Genomic DNA, 16083 nt, shown 5'->3' with positions numbered 1-16083 from the left:
GTCTTAAACTATTAATAAGGAGGCCAGCTGCTGATGGCTCATACCTGCAATTCTAGCTTCTCAGGAGGCTGAGAATTGAGGTTTGAAGTCAGTCTGGGCAGGAAATTCTATGAGTCCGTGAGACTCTTGTCTCTAATCACTTAAAAGGCAGAAGTGAAGCTTTAGCTCAAGCTGTAGATAACTAGCCTTGAGCAAAGGAGCTCAGGGACAGAGCCCAGGCCCCCAATCCAAGCCCCCATACGGGCACCAAACAAATAAACAACTACTAATGAGGATACAACAGCAACAATGACTTACTCTAGTTCTTCATACTTGATGGTACCAGATCAATAGAAATAAGTGCTTAAATTTGGAGCAGAACATGATGAGTAATATCTAATTTTGTCCTTATTATAGAATCTATTAGGCTTAGTCTGCATAACATAAAACTGTTCTAAAGTAAGCTCTCTGTTGCCCACTCCTTATAGCACCAGATTAACAGTCTCATTCAATCATGCACTCCTTCAACTATTTTGGGGTGTCCTAAACTAACTTAGGCCAACATTTTTGATGACAAGTCAGCAATAAGCCTACAGGAATCTTCAGGGAGAGAAAATGTAAAGGGAAAGAAAAATTTAAAGAGATTGCATGAGATGTTTGGTATGGTGGGCAACCTGCTGTCTTTTTTATTTTTGCATCTAAGTTAGGAAGAAAAACAGAAATTAGCAATTGTAATCACTACAGGTACATCACCAATGCATGGGACCATGTAGATGAGTCTAAAGCAAGACAGAGAGAAAGTGATTGGATTCTACCACTTACTTGCTCCAGCATTAGCTCTCTTAACCGTGCAATTTTCTCCCCATCTTCAGGATGGCTTAAAATATATTCTTTGACAAAGAATGCCTAGGAAGAGAGGGGGTGTATCAGTGTACTTCAGGAAAGTTACCAAGGAAGTGGAAAACTATATTTTATACACAGACACAGACACACACACACACACACGTGCGCATGCGCATACACACACGAGAACTGGGAAATGATACCATTATAAACCACATTTGAGAACAGAGTAATTCCTATCCATTGGTTGGGTGGCAAGACAGAAGGAAATCTAAGGAATAGATTGTTAAAGGAAAAATAAAAGCTTGCATAATCAGTTCTTTTAGTTAAAAAAAATAAAGCAAACCCATGTCAATAAGTTATATGGCCTTCAGTGCAGAAATAAATTCAGTGTGATTGAGATGATAGTCTCAGCTTCTAGATAAGTGTATCTTTCTGACTAGGACAAAGAGGACAGGGAAAGTACTTTTCTATGCCCATGAACCTTTATGCAGAGGAGTTATTTTAGTCAGGCACTGAGAAATTCTAGCTCCTTACTACTTTTATTTATTTAAATCTCTCTCTCTCTGTCTCATGCACACACATACACACACACACACACAAGCATACATGCACACACCCCTACTTATTCTCAAAAATATCACATTAGAAAAAATGACATTTTTGCTCTATATTTGTATCAACTGTGGCCATTTGTTTGTGTGTTAACATGAGGTACATACTTTGGGAAGAGATTCTCAAAACCCTAAGAATATTTCTGTTCAACAACATATCTTAATCCTCACCTCTTGGTACCGGGACACACCACCATTCACAGCAGCATCGATGACTCCATTCAGGCACATGGTCAGGGGGTTAATGTTCTGCATTTGTCTAGTCTGACACTGACTAATCAGAGTCTTCAGCTGCTGATTCTTATTTTCCAACACTTCGATTGCATTTTCCAGAGGACTCATTTCTACCTGAGAAGCAAATGACCATACGTATATAGACTTTTGTAATACTCAACAATAAAGACAAAATAGTAAAGGAATAAGAAAGACAGAGTAGAGAACCCATATTCTGCATTGTTGTGATCTTCTTCGGCTGCCACCAATGTCTCCATCAGGAGCCATCCAGGAGATGAGACAAGGATGTGCAGGTCAAGTTACCTGATCATTAGTAAAGTCTGCAAAGGGCAGGCTGTTATATTCCAAGATTGAATGGGCCTTGGATAATTAGTAGTTATCCATTCTACATTGGCAATGCAACAATCTTATACTCTTTCAAATAATACTGAGTGACTTCTATTTTTTTCTTTTGAATGACTAAATATACAGGGATGCTCAATATTATTAACACCTTTCTTGTGCTTCTTTGATATAAAATACCACAGGAGACACAAAGATGCATTAGAGAACCTCTGATGTCAAGGAGGGGACATCTGCCCATATGGATCCACACACACAAAAGAGCACCATAAGGTGGGACAAGATGGCACACAGTTGGGAGTTACAGACAACCAGATAATCATATATGTACACTTCAGGCCCCATTTGTTGAAGTGGAGCCAAATAGAATCATAATGACTTACTGGCTGCACAGAGGATCCAACTGTGAAATGATAAAAAGTGCTCTTCAAATGAAGCCCATTGGGCTGATATTGTCATTGACATTCCCTTTGCTGAGGTCTGCCAAGTACTCAGTGATAAAGCAATTCAGGTTTACAATAAGCACATTTAAGTGCTGTTTTTTTTCAGTTAAAGAAACGACCCCTCTTCCTCCAAAAATGAAAAGCCAACAAATATTTCTCACTAGTCTGCAATGGGCTCTTTGGATATTTTTAACATTATGATGAATAAGGAATCATCTGGTGTGGTGGCTCACAAGCATAACCTTAGCTGCATGGAAAACAGATTGGCTGCAATTAGAGGACAGGATGGGAAAAAAGTTTATGGACTTTTTCCCCTCCTCCATTTTCTAATAAAAAGCTAGGCCTGGTGGTACACACTTGCCATCCTGGTTATTTGGGAAGTATAAGTAGGAGGATTTGGCCTGGGAAAAAAGTGAGACTCTATTCAAAACATAATCAAAGCAAGAAAGGCTGATGGTGTGGCTCAAGTAGTAGACTGCATGCCTGGCTAGCAGAAATCCCTGAGTTCAACCCCCAGTACAGGAAAAGCCTGAATCAAACCAAAACAAATGAAACAACAACAACAAAAGCCCAATCAGGAACAATAAAAGAAGTGGCTCTTTTCACAGGAGATGCACAAGTGAGGATAGAACATCTTATCAAACCAGAAAGGAAGGAAAGAATGTGGGAAGAACACAGGAAAGTAGCTGGCCTGTGATCCATGTTCATCTTTACGGGGAGGGCAATGTCCTCAGGGCACAGAAGGGCTTGGAACACCTCTCCTTATCCCTAGACCCTTCTAGTAAACAGACTAAGGATAATTGCTAGGATCAAGAGTCATTACCTTCAGGGCATGTTTAGTAGGAAGTTATCTGCCAGACTAGTTCTTTAAGTACATGAACTCAGAATCTTCAAGGCAAGCTTAATGTCCCTGGGAAGTTTGCAGTTTGCAATGCACTCTCCAGACTATAAAATAGAATGTGGCCTGATCTGCATTTCATAGTTTCACAATGTTCCCTGTGTGAGAAGCCCTGTGACCCTCACTTAAGAAGATCATTTGTGACTGAATTCTACTACTGACATGGGGTAGAAAGACCCCGTGTGTATTGTGTGTGTTACTTAATGTCTTCAAGCCTTTGCTTTTCATGTGAGTATCCTGATTTGAATGTGAGATCTGACAATCTGATCTTTGAATGACTAGGTGGGTACTGTCAAAAATACTCAGGAGGCAAATTGAAGAAGCTCCTAATAGGCAAAAGTGAGACAAGTGAATATGAATAACTTGTTGAAGGATAAGAATAATTTGTGGATTCGAATAATTACAATTAAATCAAGTGTAGGACCTACTGATAACACTAAAAAGCCAACCAACCAAATAAAACCAAAGTGATTTTGGAAACTGCAGCTACAGGGAAAAAATAGAACATTCTATTCCCTTTTCTACGTTTCAAGGCAATCCAGAAGCATTCCAGTAAGTCAACAAAGATGGGATGATAAAACATCAACATTTTTATCTCTTCAAGATGAGTGAATTTGGGCAATGATTATTAACAAATGATTATCACAAAAATAGAGAAAAAAAAAAGAAAGAAAAGAGGCTAGACTGCCTATTGCGCCATCTCACTCCTTGCCAAGGTCATGGCTTCCAAACTCCTTAATGCTGCCATTCTAAGGTGGTCAAGCTCGGGCAAGAACCACTCTGTGCCACAGGATCGCTCTCTACTTTGACCTCCAGCATTTCTCTAGCTGCCATTTCTTGAGGGGGAACCTCAAGGCCAACACAAAAGTTGGCCGCATGGCAAAGCAGTATCCAGAGATTTTGTTCTAGGTCATGTGATCATGTGCCTGATCAAGTCAGAGCTGGAGGACAGGAGTGGCCAACAGTGGCTGTTAGATGGCTCTCTAAGAACATTTGTACAGGCTGAAGTCTGGGGGAAAATCTAACATGTGGATCTAGTGATTAGTGTCAACATTTGGTTTGAAACACTTAAGATCCACTAGTCCCCTGTTGAATTCATTCTCCTAGTACATACATTGATTATGTCACTGGAGAAGCAACAGGAGGATGATAAACTAGTATGTAGAAAGAATTCACCGAGAGCCTCGACCTTCAAAAGAAGGTGCCTTGCAACATGTGTCAAGCCATTTACAAGGAAGCCAAACCAAAATGGCTTTGAAATGGTGTCTGCTCTCAGATCTCTCTGGTGTTTGACAGCCAGGTTGTTGCTGTAGCCTTTCTGCATGGGAGGGTCATACTCTCTGGTTCTCCCTACCCTCCAAAGGCTGTTGACCTATATTACCAGCAAGCCTTAGTGCACCCAGGGCTCTTAACCGCCCACCCCCTCCTCCCCCTACCCCCATTCTGTGCTGTGAGTGCCTATGGTAGGCACTGAGTCAAAGCTAACTGCCCTCAGTGGCTGCTTCTCTGGTGTGATGGCATTCCACCATTGTTGTTTTCTGATAGGACCAACACCCTCTCTGTAGCCCTACTTCTCAGCCATCCTGGCTTCTACTGATTGTATTTCTTTTATCGGTTTTGTCTCTTCCTAGCCTATTAAATAATATAGACAGTTACTGCATTTATTCATCCCCAATTCCGCTTTCTATGAACTAAGAGCCAGGGGATTACACTGGATCTCTTCAAGTTCCGAACACTGAGCCATGGAGAAAGTTTTACTTTAAAAATCCTGTTTAATTCTCACAGGCTCATGAGAGAGATGCATAAAAGCCTTTGGAAATCCTCAAGAAATATGGAAAATTTCCATTGAAGGAAATGTTAAATCTCATATATAGAGAAGTAGGAATAAGAGCATATGGAGTTATTGGACTAATGGAATAATTAATTTTTTTTGCATTTTAGACAAAATGAATTATGAACAAGCTGCTACACAGTATTGGCAACAGTTTTTTCTCCTGAGTGGCCCAAGCAGATGACAGATAGTTAGTGAAAGGAATGGAGCCTGCAGGGTTGAAGAAAATGTTGTGTTAGATGCATTGAGATTATGACAGCTTTACAATGATTCGACCCTCCTATTTCAAAGATCCAGTCTAGAAAATAGTATTTTGTCTTTTACTACATTAATAAAGAATTTGTTGAAAGCTTAAATAAAAGAGAGAAAGAGAGGGAGAAGGAGAATGAGGGAGAAGAAAAGGGAGAGGATAGGAAAAAGAAAGAGAATGAGAAACATATAATATCACTACTGCTACTATACCAGAGTCTTTGTCGCTAGATATAACTATGAATTTATATGAAATATAGCCATGGAGAAACATGTTAAACAACCCCATTGGGATACAGTCTATAAAATGAAGACTTAAGGAAACATTTTATAAAAAAACAATCCCACCTTGTTTCTTCAGTAAAAATTTCAAGAAATTAAATACCTGATACAAGGGGAATGCACAGATTGAAGAGACTTCTGAGACATTCAAACAACAGCAATGCATAGCTCTTGCTTATAGTCAAACAACCAAGATAAAAAACATAAGCAGTGTCTTGGTGAAACATGAATAAATATTAGGTATTTTATGGCCAATGAATTATTGCTAATTTTTGGATAATCTAGTGATATCATGGCTATACTGCTTTCTAAGTGTGCAAAATGAAATCCCTAGTCTAAGATCTGCTTCAGTGTGAGTAAGTAGAAGTACAGCTAAAACAAACTAGTCTTTTTTCCCTAGTGGCTGAAGTAAGATGACAGAAGAATCAAATTCATTTTATATTTTCTCCCTACTTATATGTTATAACTTAACTTTAAAGTTTGGTACCTGGCTACCCCATCCAGAAGAGGTTGCATGAGAAAAAAGGTGTGGCACCACACTGAGGCCTGTCCAGTACAGTAACAGACCAGTAGATGGCGCTGACGGTGGGGGCTGGAGAGGAACTGTTAGATTTTTGGGTGCGTTTTGAAAATTGACTTCACTGAAGGCTGAGATGTAGTGTTAGGTTATAAGGAGTCATTATTTATGGATTCCAAATTACAAAATACCTTGCTTAAGAATTTTAAAGGACCTGATTTTTGCATCAGAAAAAACAGGAGGTTAAAAATGCATTTTCACAAATCTTAAGAAAGAATAGTTCAAACAATTACTTCTTTTTTTTTTTGGCCAGTCCTGGGGCTTGGACTCAGGGCCTGAGCACTGTCCCTGGCTTCTTTTTGCTCAAGGCTAGCACTCTGCCACTTGAGCCACAGCGCCGCTTCTGGCCGTTTTCTGTATATGTGGTGCTGGGGAATTGAACCCAGGGCCTCATGTATACGAGGCAAGCACTCTTGCCACTAGGCCATATTCCCAGCCCAAACAATTACTTCTTAACAAAACTGAGTCCATGATTTAAAATATGAACATGTGAGTCTCTGATTTCAAACTTTTGCCCATGTGTTTTGGAATTCAGATCTTTTCAGATTTTAAAAAGGTAATAGAGACCATATGTAGTATACTAAGCTACCTCCAGTAGGAGATGAGCTACGTCTTTTAATCAACTGCATTGTTTCTTCAGTGAAACATGAGATTCATTCTAAAGGACAAAAGGCTAATACATAGCCTTATGTTAGAAGATTCTAGGTGGATAAGCAAATAAGCTCTGAAATTACAGGAAAACCTTCTGGTTTCCAGATTGTGGTATTACTGGTAAGAAATGTGAATTTTCAATTTCATTTTTATCATATGCTTATTGAGCATCTAGTATGTACTCCTGTTCTTGAAGACCTCCAACAACGGGAATTACACCAACAAACCAGTACCATTAGTAGGCAGCCAGATGTCCCAGGCAGCAAGAACAAGAGAACAACACAAAGGCTTCTAAGAGTGGGCAGTGCTCGGGGGAACAATAGAAGAGAGTTTGATTTGTTCTGACAGAACAAAAGATTACCTATTCTAATAAAGTAGGCAGCTGATGTTTGAAAGGTTGTGTTTAGTAAAGCTCTTCTTATTATTACCAGCCATTAACTCTGTGTGTGTGTGCGTGTGTGCGTGCGTGTGTGCGTGCGTGTGTGTGTGTGTGTGTGTGTGTGTGTGTGTGTGTGCTGCTTCAAGGGCCAGGACCACTGGTAAGACTTTGCAGAACTTAATACCCTGAGCTCTATGGATCTGCAAAGGCGCTGTGAATCACTAATGCAAAAAGGATGATTAAGAACACTTGTGTGGGTTGGGCCCCTGCTGCTCAGGAAGAAGCATAATAATAAGACCCTCTGAGCACTGTACAGCAGCCACCCCTCTTCTGTGAAATTCACTAAGGTAAACCATATAAGTGACTTGCTTTTGGTGACCTTTGACTGTACCGGAATATATAATTGTACTGATGCAGTCTGATAAATTCAGTTTAATTTGTTTAGTGAGTCTTTCATTCTTTGGCACTGCAAAATAAAAATCCCCGTAAAATCCCTGGCTTCATAGAACATGATAAGCTGATGTTTCACTTCTGAGAGATTCTGGGTAGGACAAGTTATTCAAGGAATCTTCTTTGTTCAATAACAGAGTGGGGCTGTTATCTAAACAAGGTAGGAGTTACAGTCTATTTCCACATTTTCTTTCAGACAGAGGATTGTGGTAATCAAAGGGCACATCTTTGCCATGATGGATGTCCCAAAGGAGGGAGAAGGGATGTCAAGAGATTGTGGGGCTGTGGTTCAACTGAAGGTGCTCTCAAGCCTGGAAAGCAGTAGAGACAGCAGGGTAGGGGTCTCACTCTGGTTGAGACTGACATTAGTTGCTTTTTAAAATTTTTTCTCTACAATGGGGATCAGTGCTGAGGGCATATTTGACAATCACCGAGTGCTATGGTTACTAGGCCAATCTCCAAATGGTGTTCCACTACAGACTGCTCAGTTACTAATATACCACCATCTCTTCTGCTGCTGCAAAATACTCAGGACCTTGTATGTGAGATACTGTGCTGGGCCTTATATTAGTTTTCTATTGCCTAGAAGGAAACCAAGGCTACAATGGATGAACAAAACTGGCCTGGGGCGCAGAAAAAATCTGAGTTTGTAGCTATGCCTTTTGAACATCTTTCTGTGTGACTGCTGGCAGCAATGGTTTTTAACTTCTTGGTAAAGGAGAATGAGAGAGCTGGGAAAAGAAAAAATATGTCACAACTCTGAGGTGATGACTAAGCCAAGACAAGATAGGGAGTCTTCTTGGTACTGGCCTGCCACATAGCAGGTAGGCAGCAAAGTCCACAGAGCTATTAGGAAAGCTGAAATTCCACTTCTTCTCACCCAAGAGTGGGAGTCTTTCTTTATTTATGCGTGCTACAAGCAGAAGCAATTAGTATTTGGCATGACCCAGATGAAAAATGGTGATGAGAAAGCACTTGAAAACAAATGAGCTCTGATCCTACTTACCACTTCACGTTTTTCCACTTCAAACCAGCGGGAAATGCCCGGCAAACTCTGTACCAAGTATAAGGATGTCCTCTCCACCCAGAGACTCTGTGAAATACACAAATTAAGTCCCCAAGATGCCCTTCTTTTACCCAAGATGCATTGGGTTACAGCACAATAACCAGATTTGCTCATTTCCATCAGCCTTTCTTTAGTATTCATTGGCACTCTCAGGAAACTATCGCAGTAAGATACTGTGGAAGCTATGTTCATGACTCCACTGTGTACTGCTTAAACTTTTTTTTTCTAATCAATGTAGAACAAATAAGCTCCAACATCAGAAAGAAAGCATGGAAATATAGAAACAGGACATCGTGTTACTTCCTTTGCTATTTCTTTAAAATTCCAAGTAAAACTTTTTTATTTTGGTTGTAGGGCTTGAACTCAGGGCTTGGGCACTGTCCTTAAGCTTTTTTGCTCAAGGCTAGCACTCTACCACTTAGAGACACAGCTCCACTTCTTGTTTTCTAGTGGTTAGCTGGCCTGGACTTTCCTTCCCAGGGCTGGCTTTGTACTGTGATCCAGAGATCCCAGGTTCCTGAGTAGCTAGGGTATAGGCATGAGGCACTGGTGCTGGTGTTTTTAAACTATTTTTACTTCTCAAGCTTCAGTTATTCTTATCTGAAACAGCTAACAGTACTTTTATGAGCTTGTCAACACAAGGTTAGAACAAACGTATCCTAAGGAAAGAAAGCTTTAGGCATAATATCAGTAGCTCAATCATTCTATTTTAAAGCCTGAAAGACGTGGAGGTATAGCCCAAATAAGAGCCCAGGCCATGAGCAAAAGGCCTAGTGAGAGCATGAGGCCTGGTGTTCAACTCCCAGCAATGGGACAAGTAAACCAAACAAACTCTGAAGGAGACACCTGACTTGCCCCAATACTGCATTCTAATTATCAAAAGAGCCCCTGTGACACCTACTCTAGAACCCGCTTCCTCTCCACTCTCATCCTCACAGCTCCCAGATCCCTGCTCAAGCCGGGGGCACCTATATGTTAGAGCAGGGGCTCCCTCTCATCAGGATGTGACACCTCAGGACAGGTCAGCTGCCTCTGATACCAGCTGCTGTTTATGACAGGATTTTCTTTTGTCGATGAGATTCGGGTATCTATGTTTCATCTTTCTTATTTATGGCAAATGTATTCTGGAGAGGACAGCAACTTGATAAAACTCCTTGAAATCATGCCATTTATTCAAGCAACATCAACGACAAAAAAATTGGGAAGGTTTCTTTGAATTAGCCAAGAGCTACTGAGATCATTATGGCAGAGTCCCTGTGACAAGAGCTGATGGCATTCTGGAGCCCAGGGGGAAGAGAAAGGAAAGTTTCAGGTGCAGAGGACACAAGTGTGCATGCACGCAAGGGGAGGAGGTGGCACGTGAGCTGCGTGTTGAAGTGTGTGTAGGAGTTTGGAGTGGGAAGGTGGGGGCTCACAAGTAGCAGGAAGCAGCCCGCAGGCACAGAGCAGCTTGTGAAAGGGCATAGCCACACAGGAAGAGAAGCTGGTTGCTGCTGGAGCTGAGGAGAAGGAGGAAAAGGTGGGTGAGTGGGTTGTGATGAGGACAGGATTCTTGAAGCGTGAAGGGGTAGTATGGAGCCAGATTCTGAAGGCTGGAATTCCAGCACAGGGATGGGAGGCCAGATTTACTCTCCCCTGTCCTGATGTTGCTATGTTGCTGATCAATATTTAAAGTGAGGGCCATAAAAAATGTGGGTTAGTGGAAAAAGCAACAGAGAGGGAGTCAGAAGATACAGGGACTAGTACTAGCCTCCCAGGAGGAGCTGGTGTAGGACTTGGAGAAAGTTAGCTGTTTGAATCCAGTGCATCTTTGACTTAGTGCTGGAAGTAAAGTCATGGAGAACTATATCTATACTGGTTAGATCAGTGGAGGATAAAAATGATAGAAGTGTCCAGAAAGAACTAGAAAGCCATCATGGATCTTTTAAGTACTACTTCAGTGGTCTTTTCCAGTGGTCTTTTTGCTTTACTATTTAACCCATCAAATCTGTTTGCAGAAAGATTCATTCCTTATTCAGCCCCATTGAAACTGCAAAACAATCCCAGATTCCCTTTCTAACCTCTTGACTGAGCAATTACTAGAGTTATTACAGGTAGCACTGAGCACTGAGTGAGGTACGGTTGCCCAGAGTGTCAGTATTAGGCAATTATGGCTGATATTGTTAAAATGATTTCCTAGCTTAAGGAAGGAATATCTGTGATGAAGGCAAAGGAGTTCACTTGGCAGTTTTGGTTTGAGTGCAAATACTGCCTGACTTGAGACCTGTCTGGATATCTATCTATGCCACTTTTTTTTCAAGGAGAGGGAAGATCACATTGATTTGCTGAACAGTCTGCCTCTTTTCCCCCAAGTAGAGACAGTGAGAACTTTTACCCCTTCTGGCTAGCAGCATGCTGAACTAACAAGTCAAATTATAACTACTGAGAGCAGACAGCACATGCTGAGGACAAGATGTGCTTTTGCTCTGAGTCCTGCCCCCAAATCCGAATCCCATACTGTTCTAATGGGGGGAAAAAGCAACAAAAGATAGTATGGAACTCACTGAACCAGCACCCTACCCACTTGTTCTGACTCAGGGCTTCTTTCTCCCTCCTCATGAAGTCTTCTTTTCTCCTTGTACTCACCTGTGTCTACAATACACATCCTGAGATTTCCACAATGGTTTCAACTTCAGTGGACGAGAGGACTGAGGTCAGCCCTAAGAGTTCTCAAATAACTATCTAAGGACCATCCCCCCCCCCCCCCTTTGGTGACATTTCTAATGCCAGGATTAGTGATTCTCAAGTCAGAAATCCTGACTCAGAGTTCCTGAGCTGGAGACCAAAAGTCTGTTTGGTGAAAGAAAGCACCCCTGCCACTCTACCATATAGTAGAGTTGAAGACCGCCTAGGCTAAAGGATTCCCAGAGTTCCTTCTGGGGTCTATGACAAACAAACATTTACCAAGAGTCTGTCCCCGAGAAGCCACGGCCTAGTAGAGCACAGAGGAGACAGAATGATAAGGACTGCCCGGTACCTTGAATTCATTCTCCTTATCTTTTGTGCCTTTGTGGAATGGTCTGTCATAGCGGAATTTCCAGATGTGATTCACTTTATAGAAACTTTTGATGTTGTCCGGAACACCTTCTCTCTGCAAGACCTCCTGGTTCTCTGGAATGGGAGTCACAGCATATATCTGCAAATCTAGTGATTCAAGAGTCAAGGAGGGAAATGGATTTGGCAAATTTCCAAGAAGTCTGTCTTGAGCTGAGACATGTAGAGGGGAGGGTGGGTAACAAGCTGCTGTTTGCATTGAGGCTAAAATCATTTTTTAAAAAAATTGCTAAAGATGATGCTAAAGAACTCACTTCATACCATGTTTCATACTGAAGCCCCTGAATTCTTCTTGCTAGGAGATTTTGACAAGGTGAACCTCTGTACTACTAGTATGTTTAGGGTCGGGTAGGCAGGGATGGTTTGAGTCTTAGGTACTCAGAAGAATCTTCTAATTGTTGTACATAAACCCTCTTTAGTGTGTGCACAGTCCTTTCAAATCTATTGTTCATTTATGGTGTTACGTATAGCCTCATGTGACAAGGACCAAAGAAAGAAACTAAAACACTGACAATGACTGACAGTGAGTGACCTGTGCCACTATGATCCCTACACTTGTGACTCCCATTCTCCCAAACTCAGGTAACTGATGAACGGAGTGCTTGCTTAGTTGTGATTATTTTAAACTCTTACATTCAAACGGCAATTATCTTTATGCATCTCTTTCTTTCAGACAGACAACAAAATCCTCTTTTATGCAATTTCTTGCTTCCATGGTAGTTGGGTCTCTGTTTTGAAAGGCTAACCATAATTGTCACAGGCAGTTCATAAGTTCTATAAGATCACTGCTGCAGAGGGAAGGGGGCCAGTTGAAGGAGCAGTGGGCACGTGGCCTTGTCTGTAATCAATATGCAACTCTACCTGGGTTGTTTTGTTGTGACAGTGGGAGTGTAAGGTAGGTGGTGATTACTAAGTGCTACCCAGTGAGGGTAGGAGCCCCTCAAAAGATCCTGGGGCTTCTTCCTCTTTCTCTTCCATTCTGCATTTCAGAATAAAAGTACTAAGACAAAAAAAGGGATGAATGATGGACATCATGACCACAACTCTATCATTTCCTTGAACTGAAATAGTTCATACAGGGAGGCTGGAAAACTATTCTAAGGGAAATCACTTAAAAGGAGCTTTAAAAAAAGTGGGGTTGAGATATGAAGGAGTTTTAATTAAAAGGAAAAAAGTTCTTTAATGGGAATGTTTAAAGGTTTTCTTTTCAACTGACATTGTAAAAGAGCAATTAAATTCTGTGCAGAATGAGCAAAGCTAACATTAAGACGGTCAGGGTAAGAATCTACTGAAAAGGGACTTGTGGCTGAACAGCCCTGCAGGAAAATGCTCTGTAGCTAATGGCTGGAGCAACCTGACTGGAACCCAGTGGAGCTACACATGGATACACTGTGCTTCCGCCTGGAAAATGGTTTCATCGGGCTGGTTGGCATGCTGCATGGCAATGGCATGGGGGAACTCGTTCAGCATTCTCTGCTGGAAGGCTTCCAACCTCTCATAGTCATGCCCTCGACACACGAACTCCTTATTCTGAGGAAGAAACCAAACAAGAAATTAGGTGTTCATTACACAGAAAAACCACAATGTGTGACCATAATGCCAGTGACTGACCAATCATTAGACTACAATTGTGACAAAATCCATGCAACAGCTTGAAAAAAAACCCCAAATATTAAAAACTCAGAGCAAAAAAGCATGTAGTCTCTACTTTTTTTTTATTGGTGCATATTAAATTGTACAGATGTTTCAGTGTGATCTCTATTGCTTTAAATAAGGCTCAACTGAGTGTCTCACGCTTCCCTGTTCCATTCCATGAAGTACAAAAGGTGTCTGACTCTTGGAGTACCAAAATACAAAACCGAAGCAATATTCAAAATGTTGAGGCTCAAATCTTTTTCTTTTTTTCTCACCACACTGCAGTTTGAACTCAGTGCTTCACACTTGCTCAGCTGGTGCTCCACTGATAGAGTCGCACCTCCAGCTCTTTTTGGTCTTGTTATTTTGGAGATGAAAAGGTCTTGACTTTTTGCCAGGGTTACCCTGTACCACAATTCCCTCTTTATGTTTTCCACATACCTGGAATCAAGGCGTCCAGCTATTTCTGTTAAGATAGTCTAATGAAACGTTTTGCCTGGGGTAGCCTGAAACTGTAATGTCTTGATCTTACTTCCCATATAGCTGGATGACAGGCATGCACCATTGTGCTTTGCTACTGTTTAAAATGGTGGTCACCACCCACTTTTTACCTGGGCGGGCTTTAAGACATGATTCTTCCTGATTTTCCTCCTCTCCTGCCAGCATCCTTCACCCCTGGATCCCTGCTAAGATTCCATGTGTGAGCTGTGGGCATGGCTATCAGCTACAGGTGATTAGTATAAACTTGATGTCTAATTTATAAATAAAATGTTACCATTTGGAAGATAAGGAAGTAAATGTAAAAACTGAACGTGTATTTTACTGAATTCTTTTTTAAAAAGCTTCTGAGAGCAGCCTCACCTCCTCCACTGACTAGAGCCTTCTGTGAGAAGAAGGCTGAGCTCATTTGTGCTCTCGCCTTCGGAGGGCTAGGAGAACCAGCTCAGCTTGATTTCTGATAACCAGGAACATGCTTGCCTGGTGGGAGCTGTCTTAAGAGTTTTAGAGACTTGCCAAATATTGGGTCAAATATTGGGTGTTTTAGGTTTAGGATATACTTAAGTATTCTGTAAGTCAGGACTTACTCATTTAGGTCAGAACTAGAAAGAAAGATGGGCAGGTTTTCCAAAAGTACCTTCACAAGTTGATTACATGTGATGGAAGTCTTTCTGACAGCTCACTTTGGAAACTTCTATCACTTTTCAGTTATCAACTCTGTACTCTGAGCTGATCTTATTTAATCTGTGCAAGCTTGAAAAGTAGCCACCCATCCCCATGCTACATTATAACTAGAAACCAAGGCTCAAAGGCTTTCAAGTACTTTGTCCATGTGTACTAGATTTAAACTCAGGTGTCCAAAGCCTGAGCTCAGTTATTCTGCACATGGCCTGGTTAGTTAGGGCCAAATCAGGAGCTACTAAAACTAGGAGAGATGTGAGATCTTATGCTCCAAAGGTTTTGAAGAAATGGGAAAAACAGTTTGTAGCCTGAAGAGGCTAAAGTCCAAGGTTTTCTGTGTTTTTCAACTCTCCATGATTCATATGATTACATAAAACAGTCAACGGAAGAGCTGCAAGACTGTAGTAAAGGAAATTAGAAAAAAACTAGAAGGAAAGTGTGATGGCATATACAAAAGGTAGAGGGAGGAAGATGCTGAGTTCAAGGCCAGCCTGGGATATACAACAAGATCCAATCACCAAACCAAATCAAATAAGCAGGCACTGGTAGCTTGTCTACCAGTGTATATTTTTATCTAGCTACTCAGGAGGATGAGATTTGAGGATCTTGGTTAGAAGCTCGCCCAAGCAGATTCTAGAGCCTCTCATCTCCAGTTAACCAGCAAAAAGCTAGAAGGGAAAGGGTGGCTCAAGTGGTAGAGGACCACCCATGAGCAAAAAAGCCAAGTGAGAGTATGAGGCCCAGAGTTCAACCTCAATATCAGCACAAAGACAAAACAAATCAACACTTTCACAAAAGTAAAAAGTAAATTAAAAATTAAAAATAAAAACAGAAACAACAGTGAACACACACACACACACACATACACACACACAGAGACTGGGGCAGGTTTGTAGCTGCAGACAACCAGAGAAAAGGCTATAGAAAATGCTTGTTTCTTGTGATTCAAACTAAATCATAATGCTTCATAAAAAGTTATGTAGACTATACCTAGAAATCAAGACTTTAGATGGCTGTGCACTCAAACTTTCTAGAGAAAAGTGACACCTTTTGGTGCAAATAAATGTATTCTGACTCTGTATTCTGATTTACCCAGCAAAATGAATGATGACTAAATAGACAACAAAGGCTGTCTTTGCTCTTCCTCTCATCCTGTACTCTCATCCCATCTATATTCATATGCATTGACAGCTAAAGAAGGATGTGGGTTAACCCAAATACTAAAATATTTACTCACTGAGATTTAAACTTATAAGAAATGGATTCAAATATACCAGGCCAGTTCTCTGTAAGTGTGTGAGCATGAGAATTTGCTCTGTTAACCATTCTTTCAATGTA

General features: G+C 41.1%; 1 protein-coding gene across 6 annotated transcripts in view; it reads right to left on the bottom strand.

Moving 5' to 3' along the window:
* Dock4 (dedicator of cytokinesis 4) overlaps window positions 1-16083 on the bottom strand; it is a 417461-nt gene that overhangs the window by 16066 nt on the left and 385312 nt on the right. For all 6 annotated transcript variants that reach the window (XM_048339770.1, XM_048339775.1, XM_048339771.1 and 3 more), the window contains exons 39-43: window positions 13320-13461; window positions 11855-12021; window positions 8779-8865; window positions 1608-1784; window positions 802-885 (exon numbers count right to left, since the gene is read on the bottom strand). In XM_048339770.1, the coding sequence (XP_048195727.1) occupies window positions 802-885; window positions 1608-1784; window positions 8779-8865; window positions 11855-12021; window positions 13320-13461 (657 nt within the window). The remainder of the gene's footprint in view (window positions 1-801; window positions 886-1607; window positions 1785-8778; window positions 8866-11854; window positions 12022-13319; window positions 13462-16083) is intronic.

This window comes from Perognathus longimembris, chromosome 2 (assembly GCF_023159225.1).
Source record: "Perognathus longimembris pacificus isolate PPM17 chromosome 2, ASM2315922v1, whole genome shotgun sequence".
Taxonomy (NCBI): Eukaryota; Metazoa; Chordata; class Mammalia; order Rodentia; family Heteromyidae; genus Perognathus; species Perognathus longimembris.
The sequence above is the reverse complement of the archived record's forward strand: the minus strand, read 5'-3'. Positions and strand labels throughout refer to the sequence as shown.